General features: G+C 39.2%; 1 protein-coding gene across 7 annotated transcripts in view; it reads left to right on the plus strand.

Annotated features, from left to right (window-relative positions):
* Nucleotides 1–13,657, plus strand: part of LOC108937241 (neuroligin-1) — a 143,954-nt gene that overhangs the window by 39,957 nt on the left and 90,340 nt on the right. For all 7 annotated transcript variants that reach the window (XM_018757039.1, XM_029254222.1, XM_029254226.1 and 4 more), the window contains one exon: nucleotides 3,209–3,361. In XM_018757039.1, the coding sequence (XP_018612555.1) occupies nucleotides 3,209–3,361 (153 nt within the window). The remainder of the gene's footprint in view (nucleotides 1–3,208; nucleotides 3,362–13,657) is intronic.

The raw sequence follows: 13,657 nt of genomic DNA on the forward strand, positions 1-13,657 counted from the left end.
TATTACAGGAAATGAAGATATGAAGGATGTACACCTTTCTCTCATAGAACTGGAATACATTTCAACTGCTATGACCACATCTGACTGGAAGTACCTTGAAGCCAAGTCCTCAGCAGGGTGTTGCAGTGATGTATTATTTGTAACATTCCAGATGTGGGAATATGTCATGTGTTGGAGTGTGCAAGTTGACAGATTGGTCTTGGCTTTCAGTAACAACTACAGCCCTAACACCCCCCCCCCCCCCCCCCCCCCCCCCCCAACCTCTACTGAATTCATAAACTCAGAACTAAGTTTTCAGTTACCAGCTTTTTTTTTGTAGGACTAAGTAGCTCCCCCAACTGCGTGGCAATTAGGAAAATTAGCAGGCCTCAGATATTTGTTAACTAATCAGCACTGCAACAATAGGAAGACTACAAGTTTTGTAATGTGGGATTTTCTTTTTTTTTTTTGCTGGTTTTGTGACATAAGCTCCAATTACTCTCCTTCTAATCTGCCTTCTATTAATCTGTGACAACGCGGAGCTCCCTGACTGTACTCATCAAGAGATTAAGGAGTTAGAAATGTAAAGAGAAATCCTTATGAGCTTCTCGAATGAATTTAATATAGAATCTGAGCCAATCGGATAATCCTCTTTAATACGGAAGACAATATGCTGTGAAAACAATGCACTGTGGCCCCATTGGGGACTTTTCTAAGAAAAATATGAATTTTTCCCCCCCAGCTGTGCTGCAGATAACACCTCACCTTGGACTGGATGGGAGAGTCAGACCTGGGGGGAAAAAAATCAGCAACGGTCTAAATTTTTCTTTTCAGTAGTGATGGAAACTTCATTGCATCACGTTACTGCAGAAGTTGTGATGTAAGAGTGATGTGTAAAATGGGGGCTTTCTCTTGGTTTTGGTGCTGAGTTTTAGCAATGTGCCCCATTTAGGACTAATTATAGCAATCGTAAAATCACTGGACACAGGCTTCTTGTCAAGAATAAAATTATGGAATGGCTGTTTTTTTTTTTTTTTTTTTTTTCAATCAGTGCACCTGTGCTAATGGAATATGCATTTCCTTCCAGCCTCTGGTTTTGGGCAAATCCCTGCAAAAATGTGTCATTTTCCTCTCAGCACCAACACCTTTTGGAAGTCTTCCACTGGATCTGTTCCTACGAGCTCTGGATTCTACTAACACACTTTGGCATCTGTGCCAGGAATGAGTTAGTTTGATTAATGGGATGGACATAACAAAACCCACGGATTAGTCTAACTGGTCCCCTGCTGTTAGTTTCACTGGAAAGCCCTGCAGTGTGCTGGCAAAACTGGTTGCATCCCATCTACTGCCTACTCAACTTGGAATAAATGCACATTTTCCATTTATGATGTTTCTCTCTAAAGCTATTTACAATATCAAGCAACTTACAATTATTTACCCATCAATACAGCTGCGTGATTTTTACTGTATTGATTCAAGGTAAGAACCTTCATCAAGGATACTACACCAGGAGGTGGGATTCAAGCGTAGGTCCATTGAATCCAAAGACGGTGGCTCTGAATACTATACCTCCTGCTTCTCCCATTCAGAAAGCAAAGAAGAATCCTTGCACCAGCTGATGTATAATGTCTATGGAAGGTGGGTGAATTGTGTTTGTATTAGAAGAAGATGGAATATGTATAGAGAAGCCCTCCAAACCCTTGAATTAATTTTTAATCCAACTTGCTTCCAGGTGACCAGAGAAGCGACTGTGACTAGAGGGTGCGTTTGATTCTCTGCTCAAGGCTGATGCGTTGGATTGGACAATGTGGTGTGATTCCCTCACAGAGGTTGAGTCTATCACTACTTGGCACTGACCAAATTTACTTTGAGATGATGTGTTGCTCCTGCTGATGGCACTGATGAGTCTCCTGGTTCCTTTGGAATGCAGATCCCTGTCCCTGTTGCTCAAAAGGACCACATATTATTGTCTGTGGCCATAGAAATACATTTTAAACTCCTGTTATTAGCCAGCATGTTCACACGAAATGGTTATTTTTACTTGCTGGCCCCACCTACTATTTATAGACAGGGATTCAAAGCGTTTGTTTATGTGTTGGCCTTCAGAGCAGCTGGTTTGTGGTGTGATGAAAGGATAACTGCACCGATGGAGGCTTTCTATCTGTCACAACGTGCTCCGCATCGCTCCCGCGCAGGATCCGGCCAGTCCGGTATGATCCAATTAATTCATCAAAGGGTATAAAGGATTCACAGACTCTGATGTACAAATGACAAAAGCGGCAAAAAGCGATCAAGGTTTGTCACCTGTCCCCAAATTCGCCAGCACCAGCATGCGCACGTGTCCCGAAAGTGTGACGCAGCCCTTTTCAATAATGCAGCAGACGTGGCTTTGTGTGCCGAGGATGCAGAGATGAAAAGCAGGAGGCTCTTTCATGCTCCCTTGTCCCCCACGCCTTGTCTCATGCGGTCACCCCAGAGACTGCCCTGAACCAGGAAATCCAGCTGAACCAAAAAAACAGACCGAACACCTCTCATAAGTTGAAACTGAACCCTTTCCCACTGTGGTGCCAAGAGGAAATCGTTCTTAATTGCCATTGGGTTGCTGCTAAACTCTTGGCTTGGAGGCCTTCCACAAACACGTCTAGGAAAACTGCAAACATCAAATGAATATGTTTACCGATTTTGTTCCCACAATAAAAGAAGACTCCCTCCTAATGTGGATCTAATTAGCATTTTAAAAATCCTCTAATGGAAATCTACCAAAAAGAATAATGTAAAGCAGCCACAAAGTTGGTGCGATTTTGTCGCTTAGTCTTGTTTAAGGGTTGGAGAGGACAGAAAATGTAAAAGCATATCGCATTATTAAGAATGTATCCTATATATTACACCATGAAGTGTTACGTCTCATTTGCTGTGTCATTTTATCTATTCTGGAGACAAATAATAATTTTTGGTTAGAGTACTTGCTATACATGATAAAAAAATCTATACAGCCATTTATGTAGAACATGTTTTATCCAGGAGACCTTAGGTTACCCTAAAATAATGTGACTTTTTTTTACCCCTGGAATGATGGCATACGTGTTGCCTAGGAAATGAAAATCTTGAAGTTGTCTTGTCTGTAAAACCAGTCCAGTGTGCTGTACCACTTTAAGATGACCAGATTTCAGATTTAATCTTGAGGCTGTCAGATTTAATTTGTTCTTAATTATTTATTTTCCTTCTATAGACATCCGCGAAAGTGGTAGCCCGAAACCAGTGATGGTATTTATCCATGGGGGATCTTACATGGAAGGAACTGGGAATATGTTTGACGGAAGCATCCTGGCAAGCTATGGCAATGTCATTGTGATCACCTTGAACTACCGACTTGGAGTACTGGGTAAGTCATCAGTTTCCTTTTTACTTTGCGGCCCCCCGCTGTCATATCATACAGCCTTTTAATACACTGCCCTGTTTAAACCATTTTTTTTTTTCTTGAAAGCTGATATGGCTTTTATGAAATAGTGTAAGGATTATAAGCATTGTGGCATCAGTGGCAATTTCCTCATGTTAAACACTGACAGGAAAGAAGTTTGCTTGTAGGAAGATAATTTAAGATTATAATAAATAGTGCAGGTATCTAGATCAATTTAAACTTAATGGTCCCTGTTTCAGTTAAGACCATTTCCTTACAAATTACATTCTGCATTTTGTCCTCATTTCTTTTTTTGAAAAAGACACTGTTAACATTCTAAGATAACCATTATGTTCTTAGCCTCCCTGAGCTGATAATGGGATAGTTATCTTAATGACAGCAGACATAAGAAAACATTTCATAGCCCATTCATAACTTTAAGAAGCTCTAAATGTTTTAAGTATTAATTATGTGAAGATCTCAAAGTAGTCTGTCTGGAGCACCAGGTAAGTCTAATATCTGGTGTGAGGATGTTTGCTGCTGGCCATATTGGGTATTGTTGCAGTTGGGAGGGAGAGCAGTGGTTCCTTTGTGTGCGATATCCTGCTGGATGCAGCTCAACAGTCTTTCTTGAAATTAATAGAAATTCATGAGCCTTAGAAAGGGTTTGCTTTTGTTCCTCAAAAAATCAATCGATTGATCAATTGCTTTTGCTGCTCTTGTTTCTGAAGAAACAGATCTCAGGCTGTATATCTCCAGTGACTTTTGATGACATGTTTCTATGGTTGATCTGTGGAATGGCCTCTTAAAAAAAAAAAAAAAAACAATGGGTTTGCTTAACTGTCCTGTCATCTACACAGAAGTGAACAGGTTAGACGCAATTGTGTTTCTGTTCTGCCTTGCTGATGCTGTCCTTTATTATGCATTTATTTATGCATTTATTTGCATATATTTTTTGAAGCACACTGTCCTGCTGTTACTGTGTTAATTTACATTTACATACAATCTGAACAAGTTCAAGAAGCTTTAGTGCCATGTAGCTATTATAAATTTTAGACATCTTGCATGGGGTTGGAAACCAGGAAGTATAAGAAGTGTAAGATGCATTTGTGTGTAGAAATGTTTATAGTAGTTCACTTGTTATTATGGTAAAATTCATTGTTGTTATTGCACTAATGACAGAAGTGACCATTTGAAAGCATTTGATAAGATACTGTCTGTTGACTGAAACAGAACTTTTGCAGACGTTACGTGAACATATTTCCCCAGAATACTGCCAATGAATTTTAACAGTCCATACATAATCTAGAGAGAACTTGATCTTAACTTTGTATTTTGTAAATTATTTTGTTATTGAATTGTGATTGAATATAAAGGCAGTCTAGTTGAAACTGGGTCCCCTTCCCCTCTGGCCTTGCGCCCTGTGTTGCCGGGTGGGGCTCCGGCTTGCCGCGACCCTGCTCGGGACAGGCGGTTGTAGACATTGTGCGTGTGTATGTGTGTGTCTAGTTGAAATTGTAGTTGAAGTTTCCAATATGCATATATATTTCACCTTTATTTTATAATTTTATTGACATTACTGTTACATATTTTTGCATTTTATTTAGGATAAAAACATTATTAGAAATTGTTATGACCGGTATTATTGTATTATTGCATATTAGTGTTTTATCTCACATTCATTTTCAGCACAGTAAACAAGTAAAAAAAAAAGAACAGGCAGAAATAAATGTTTTCCCATAGATCGTTACCCAATAATCAGGGAAACTACTGATAGTTACTACTTAATTATTTAAAAATATATTGTTTCAATAAATGATTTCAGTTTAGGCTTGTACTTTTTTCTTTTGAATCAATCTCCTAAGTATCCAACATTTATATAATCCTATTGCAATAGCAATCCTACATACAGTATGATCTTCAACCATCTGGGCAGATGTGTACTGGGGTTTGTCAGCTGCCATGTGCAGCTACAAATCCCGCATACATAGCACATACTGCATTTAATTGCATTTTAAGTGTTTGCTGGAAGGACTGTTGTCCCTATCGTTTACCCTTTAAAATCTTTCCCACTAGCTTTTTGTTCTCCCAAAAATAAGTGTTTTTTTATGTTCTCTTAAATCATTCCGTGCAGTCATTAGTAATTTCTTTTCCCCAAACAAAATACCCTCGACAGTTTGTTCCATTACTCTTCCCTCGCCATTTATATGTGCATTACCTTAAGCAGTTCTTGCACACATGTTTTGAATAATGTTCAGCTTGCTATAAGGTCTTTAGCACTACATGTGCAACTATGACCCTTCTCAATAAGCAGTGTATCTAGGGAAATGCTTCATTTAAGCAAATGTGTTTATTATCCTACTTGCAAGAATTAGTCTCAGGTCAGGATTGTGTCTGCTTTGCTCCTAGTGTAGGCAGAAAACCTAACCCATTTAACTAAGAGAGCACTTTTTTTTGTGTTGCATCGACTGTTAATGAATGTATGATTATTCAATTACCGAGTTTACATGAGTGTACGAAAAGTATGAGTGGCATAGTATAATTAAAGGTGGTTCTCAACAAAAGCCATGTCTCAGCTATGAACTATTCTGGGAAATCAATTACACATATTATGTAATAATTATTAATCTCTAACTTCTACATGCACTTTGCAAGCTTTCAGTCATGTTTTTAATGTCTGACAACGGGAAATTAAACGTGTTTGGCCCTGATTGAGATGTTCTGCTAAAGGGCCCACTTACCTACACCCGTATACTGTATTTATCATTAGTCCTTTCCCATATCCAAACATATACTGTATGCATCAATTATTTATTCATTTTAAATATTCCCTTTAATGGTTTCTCTCACTGGAGTGAGGGCTTTGTGACCCATACACATGTGCCATCAGTATTCCTGACATGTCCCTAGGGTGGTGGCAACAAAATGGACACAGAGATTAGTTAGGTTGAAGGGAGCAGCAGATGTCCATCTTTGTGCTCTCAGAAGATGTCCTTCCCATCCTCTCATTCCACGTCTGAGGCCACGGTGCATTTGCCAGGCTTTTCTCTGTGATTAACTGGACCCTCTGCATCACTTTCCCATGGAGTTTATCTACAGTCCTTTTTAAGCCCTGCTGGGAGCTTCTCCTTCACTTTCACTCTCGGTAGTAGTGCCATCGGGCTGGTCTTATTTAATGCAGTCCTTTAAACCCATTGGGATCTCTGTCAACCCGTTGCTGTAATGGTATGATTTGGAGTTATATCTGATCAGGGAATGAATGGATTGTGTTATGTAGTGTGTCTGAGATTACAGGTTTCTCTCAAAATTGCATTGTGGTACTTTTCTTTCCACTTGAAATCCTTGCAATTTATTGCCAAAGCCCTGGAGTTATCTCCACTGGAGCCAAAAGGGGTGTTCCTGTCAAGCTGGCCACCATCACCCAAGCATTCAACAGAATTAATTTTGCTCTCGCACTGTAGATATTGTGTTGTTATGGGCAGAAGCCTCAAACAGATGGATAGATGCATGCTGACATATCCATCTCACCCCAATGAATGGATTACTTCTCAAGCTTTAGGGCCTTTGTTTGAATATGCTGCCGCAATAGACGATTGAGGTTCATCTGCACTTCACCCCGAAAGAGCAGTTTGGCCAGTTTAACACCTTAAAATATGACTTGTCAAAAGGGCTTCAGAGGCCTTGGCACATATGCACATGTGGCAGAGATAAACAATGTGACTCAGCCTCCGTGTTAAGTCTTACAACAAAAATCCCTGTGTAATCTCTCTTCAGAACACTCAATCTACTCTTAGTTGCGGATTTTTTTTGCCCCCCTCCCCTTACCAATTTTAATCTGACCCATGTTTGGCTTGCATTCGGCAAAAACCAGAGGCCATTACGCTCCTCACCCGCTCATCCTCAGAGGCAATGAGTGGTCAGGCGGTGTAGCATGTGCCCACATTATTTGGCTTTTTAACCTGCACTGTTTTTGGATGCCGGTGTTTTTGTTCCCTGAAAACTACAACTTACAGTTTCTCTTGCACCAGGTGTCCATTGCAAATTGTTAATGTGCATGAAGGATATCTGCTTGCCACAGGATAAGGTTCTTCTTCTAGCCAAGAAAAAGAAACCTGCTTCGAGATATATCCCCTGTGTAACATCCACAAGCTCAAATGTCTGTGTTTCCGTGTATGTTATGCTGCATCTTGCACAATAAATTGTAGGAAAAAATCACTCAGGAGAACAATTGGACTACTACCTGGGAGTCCATCTTAGGCCTGCTACCTTATTTCCATCACTGTAAGGTTATATGCGGTGATCAATGCTTTGAAATTAATCTCCTAAGGGTCCATTGTGGTCAAGTGGCATGAGCAGTTGAGTTGTAGTTGCGTGCTTGATGCCGTATGCCATGACGGTCCGCTGTGCCTCTGGTGGCCTTGATTACCAAGGATTAAGATTACTAGGCACTGCAAACCTTGCAGCAATTTATTTCAGGCCTTGCACTCTTATGGCTCCCCCCAGACCCATTTATGTGCCCATTTTAACAGTGATAGGCCACTGTAAATTGTCCACAAATATGGTTAGTTAGAAGTGCAGCCGGGCCCAAGTAGATAGATTTATTTCTCCAGCCACTGGCTCGCAGCCTGGGTTGCTTCTCGTAATTTGGTTTACCTGTTCTGCAGCACTGTCGACGACAGCTGCATATTAATGAGATCAGATACTAATTACTAGAGCTGCACTATTCTCTTGTTGTCCTAGTCCTAATCAGTTTTATTCAATTGTGCTGTCACTGATTGGTCTGCGCTCTTGGTTTCGATGGTTAAACCCCAGAAGATGCAAACATGTTGAGGGGGGTGTCATGCGGTTGCAAAGTTCCTTCCCAATCATTGCTAATCTCTGGGAGCCCATTGTGTGATAAAAGCTTGTAAAATATGAATAGACAGTGCAAACTGATTATTTTTTTCACCAGAACCCAAGGAGAATATTTTTTCCATTAGGCTGCATCTTATTCTAAATCTATATTATTAACTTGCCGCACAATTGTAGCTCAGTCAACTTGCCGATGCCAATTTCTTTTCGTGAGCCCTCAGATAGTTTTATAAGAGATGAAGGTTTATTGACATTGAATGTATTCGCAGCATTTGCTTTTGTGGTCATTCATCTTCTTATTTATAGCTGAATATTTAAGTCCACAATTATGCATGTATCATCAACAGAGGGGGGGAAAAAACTAAAGCAATGCTGAAGTAGTTAATGTGCATAGAAATATGGGCCGTTGTTAGCAAAACAATTTTTTTTTAATTCAAGTTTATTTTTCTGAGTCATGAAGCCATAAATAAATTAGCTGTAAGACATGTCCTCATGTATTGAAGAAAAAAATATAAGTGATTTCTACAGAGCTGATTACCGGTATGATATAATAAGACAGAAATACCCAGTGTCTTTTTAATATGTCCATCACGTACATATTTACATGACTAAATAATCCCTGAAAAACAGACCGTTTGGTGTTCTTTGATTTGCGTTTGTAAATATGCTTGACCCTTGTGTTTATCATTCATTCTAATTAGAGTAACAATCATTACAGAAATTTGATTATTTTCAGTTTGTTTTTTTTAATATAAATAATGTGAAATCAGGATTATAGAGAGCTGCAGTGGTTCATACTTACGAACATCTTTTGAACAGCTGTGTATTTTCATAGAGTGTGTGTTCACTGGGGGCTTAAATCCACCGAGGTCAAAGAATCACTGCTGCAGGTAAGGTCTGGCCAGAAAGGAAGCCCAGATTACACACAAAACACTGCTGTCATGTTCAACGATACATGTGAAGGACAGCACCGATATTACAGCAGAGGTCTGTGTTCCATTGTCTGATTTCTTTTGTGAAAAGACCCTTCAGGCAGAAACTTCACCCAGCAGTGGTGGACTGTCTTCAGTATCCTCAGTATGCTTTGTGTCCCGTGCCTGATATTGCTCGACAACGGGTCAGAAAACTCATATGGAACATGCCGCTGAGGGTCTGAGATATTCTGCAAGTGTGTCCTGTTTCCCCAGATGCTCATTCACAGCGAATCAGTGAGTCCCGTGACGTTGCCCGCAGAGCAGATACGTGATGATTCCCAACTATGTGAATCTTAACAGCAGTGCAGGTTCCCCTTTACCCACTGTGAAAATGATCTGCCAATCAACGCCCTTACGGGTGTTTACTGCAGATGGAGGTATGAATACCCAGGTTTTTCACCATGGATAAAGACAGCAGGTTTCATTTTTTAGTTGACATTCTGCTGAATGTGTTCTACCCTTAGGGATCCTTGGTCTTATATAAATAGAGTTGCTTATACCTGACTGTTTATCCATACAGGAACCATGTTACTTTATGCCAAATCATACCGTTTTTGTCCCTGTATAACACCTTTACTTTTACTGTACCATGGTCATTTAACTGTTTCAGAATTTCTCATGTCTGGATTTCTTCAGGGGGTGCAGTGGTGCAGTGGGTTGGACCGCAGTCCTTCTCTCCGGTGGGTCTGGGGTTCAAGTCCCGCTTGGGGTGCCTTGTGGCGGACTGGCGTCCCGTCCTGGGTGTGTCCCCTTCCCCCTCCGGCCTTACGCCCTGTGTTGCCGGGTAGGCTCCGGTTCCCCGTGACCCCGTAAGGGACAAGCGGTTCTGACAATGTGTGTGTGTGTGTGGATTTCTTCAGAATTTCTTTACCTCACTCCATGATAAGTCAGCTGTAGGCTGCGGGTTCAGATCAAACAACTGAGCGAGATACGTACCCTAAAAAATTGCTCCAGTAAAAATTTCCCTGCTGAATAAATGGGTAAATCAATGTAAGCAGATTAACACTGTAAGTCACTTTGGGAAAAGCATTAGCCAAATTAATTTTTGTGAATGTAATATAAATGGATTATTATGAGCTCTTTTTTCGAGATACTGGTTCCAGGCAGTAGTGCAGAAATGGGTTGCTCCCCAGGTGGAATGCCAGTTTGAAACGTCAGATAGAGAAGTATTAGGCTCGGCAAGTGTGCGGATGCCCTGTAGCTTCCAGATGTTTCCATCCAACCTGTGACACTTCCGGACACGCAGGCCTCACATGCAGACTGTATTTAACCCAGCTGCTCCTATATGGAGTCGAGCTCACTTACTGCAGTCATTTAGCTGCTTCGTTTAATTTATATTCTCCCATGTAAACTACATAAAACAAGATGCATGAACTGGAACCTTTAAATGGGAATGAGTTATAGAAATTAGTTAATGGAATTTGGTCTACGATAAGAATTTACTAAAATATAGTTTTGTGAGCAGGCTTCAGTTTACGAGGGCTGTAAATACTAATACTGAGGTGGAAAGCCATGCTTACTGGGCTTTTACATTCAAATAAATCAATACTGGGCTGCGGTAGTCGTGTTCTCCCTTCTAGATGATATTTTGTTGGCAAACACAGACTTTCATCCTTAAATTTCCATGCCTAAAATTTACACAACATCATAATACCGACAATGACACTTCTTACCCAGTACAACCGGCAGTTTCGCATGTGAATAAAAAATGCACATGGTAATGTCGACTGGATATTGGAGGCTGAAATTTGTGATGTTATTGGAGCCTTTTCTGTGGTATGAAATCATGAATGGATATGTTTTTATTTACGTATTTATTAATGATTCATGACCATGCTTGGATCAGTCCTTTACAGAACCACTCCTGCAATGTAACGTAAATGTTTACATGTATCTCAAAAAAAAAAAAAAAAGCTATTAGGAAGATGATTAGGAATCGGCAATATTCTGGTGAAGTTTTATGTGGCTACTTGTGTGATGAACATCAGTGCATATGGAAAAGGATATTAACTATACTTAAGAGTCACACATCTGCAGCTATGTCTCTTTCTCCTAAGGTAAGGCACAAATTGTATTTTCTATGAGATGTACATCACTTTGGAGAAAAGCATCTGTTAAATGAATGAATGTAACTGTATTATCTTGAAAATATATTTAAAAAACAACGAGCATCTGAGTGTCAGAGGAGGGAAAACGAATATAAAAAATGAAAAGGAAAGGTAATGCAGTGGAACTACAACTTAATCTCTTCAGCAGCCTTTGGTTCACAGAGCCATGTCCTTAACTACCACACACTTACCTGAGTGACCTTTCGATCTGACATCGGTTAAGAACTGTTTTTAAAACTACTTTGGCTCTCAGGTGGGTAGCTCAGTTTCGAAATAGTTGGGTTATGATGACATTGGCGTTTTGAAGCAGAAATAAGCATAAGCAGAAAACCCTGCTTAAAGCACAAATTTAATCACAAATGTGCTTTTCTTTTATTATGACCATAGTGTTTCCATGCCATTGACATTAGGTGTACACTGTGTTTTGGAACACTTTAGGAACTGGCTTCCTCTGTTAAAAATATACAAGTAGAGTCATTAAAAATGCTCAAATACCTGATAAGGCCACATTGGAATGCTTTTTTCTGCAGTGTACATTTTCATTTTTAATACTTGTAACATATTATTAATTTCTTACTTGTATTCCTTCAGTCTGTTCCTTACAGGTGAGATGGCAAGTTGTTCTTTATTATTCAGCACAGTTAAAATTTGTGTCTCTAGGTTACAGGGACACAATGCATGCTATACTTAGGTGTTTAAGATTTAAACATATTACTTTATTAGTTCTAATGTGCAGTGCATTGTATAAAGGTGATCTGAAATATTGTCTTAAACTTCACTGACAAAAAAGTGTACTGGTTACAATGGCAGTATACTGTAATGAGACTAAATGAAGTGTTTAAAAAAGATACAAAAATGTTTTACCACCAAATGAATGGCCAAATCACAGAAATAAAAGAATCACCTTCTCAAAAACATGTAGAAGGCTTCTGGCTCCAGTAACAACACAAGTTGATATATATATATATATATTTATTATTTTCCCCACATACCTGCCAAATTAAAGGCACAGTTTGAGTTCAACCAAGGATGACACGATGCGCAACAAAGTGGTGTGTCACTTTTTTCATGACTCATATTTGACACAATATACACCATTGAGACAGGCTGCATTTATCATTGCAATCCAATTATGTGCAACTTTACCATATGTCTGTTCTTGATCTCTTTTAAAGAAAGGTTCCTGGCAGTAATGTGGATTAGATGTTGGGGGTTGAGCATTTCAGAGTTAAAGGAGAAAAAGTAATATAAAAATGAAAGCGAAGGTAATAAATTTGTTCTCTGTGTCTGTGTCATGGAAAATTGTGCCAAAGATCAACCTGAAATTATTTCTGTTACTCTAGATATTGTGTGTTTCCTAAATGAATGAGCGGGCAGTTAGAGTTTTATTTTGGAAATGGTAATTGAAACAAGTCTCTGGGTGATCTTTTCCTCATTTATATGCATCTTAGGAACAAAATACAAAAATAGATAGATTTTCAGGTTATTGAAATGCAATCTCTGCTCCCTGAAACTTGGCAGTGGAACAATAATAGGAAGAAATGCAGATTCAGTCATTTCCTTTTCCCTCCCTCCCTTATTTCATCAGTCAGGCACTCTTGGTTTATGTATTTTTTATGCAATTTGGGCTATTCAATTTTAACGGTGAAAGATTGTTTTCATTAGCGTGTGACAATAACACTGATATTAAAACAGATGACTGGGTTTCAATTTCAACTTCTTGTGACAAAAATGATCTGCTTTATAGCCCCAGCCTTGTGAAAACCATTAAGGAGCGGGACGGTGTCTTATAAATGTGTTTCAATCAAGCCCCACTTGCTTTTAAACAGATTTCCATCAGGTTGTCCTGTGTGATTAACATGATCAACAGGCCTGTGCATCATGGCACTATTTGTTGTTAACAACAATAGTAGTAGTAGTAATAAGAAGAAGAGTAATCACGAAATAGTTATAACATTCTGACTGAAATATTTGTGTTGCATTTTTTAACAAGATTTTTATTTATTTATTTATTTATTTATTTATTTATTTATTTATAGCAAGCCAAAAAAGTCCAAGTATCCCCAGTGTTAGAAGTCTGGTCAAAGGACAACTATTGCGGACACTTTTGGACTTGTTGTTGTATAATGAATTACTTTGTTTCATTCTTTCTTTCCCTCAGTCTACGACTTTAGTTCAAAGCTAGCTTGAACTGACGCTGGAATGCAACAGCCAGAAGGCAGCCTTACATACGTATGTATTGTGAATTACATACCTGATAGCAAATGAATATTTTGATTAAAAAAGACACCGCTTTTTTACATGAGGATAATCATAGCAATTCTTTGCGTTCTTTTAAACTGTAATGA

Source organism: Scleropages formosus, chromosome 8 (assembly GCF_900964775.1).
Source record: "Scleropages formosus chromosome 8, fSclFor1.1, whole genome shotgun sequence".
NCBI classification, from domain to species: Eukaryota; Metazoa; Chordata; class Actinopteri; order Osteoglossiformes; family Osteoglossidae; genus Scleropages; species Scleropages formosus.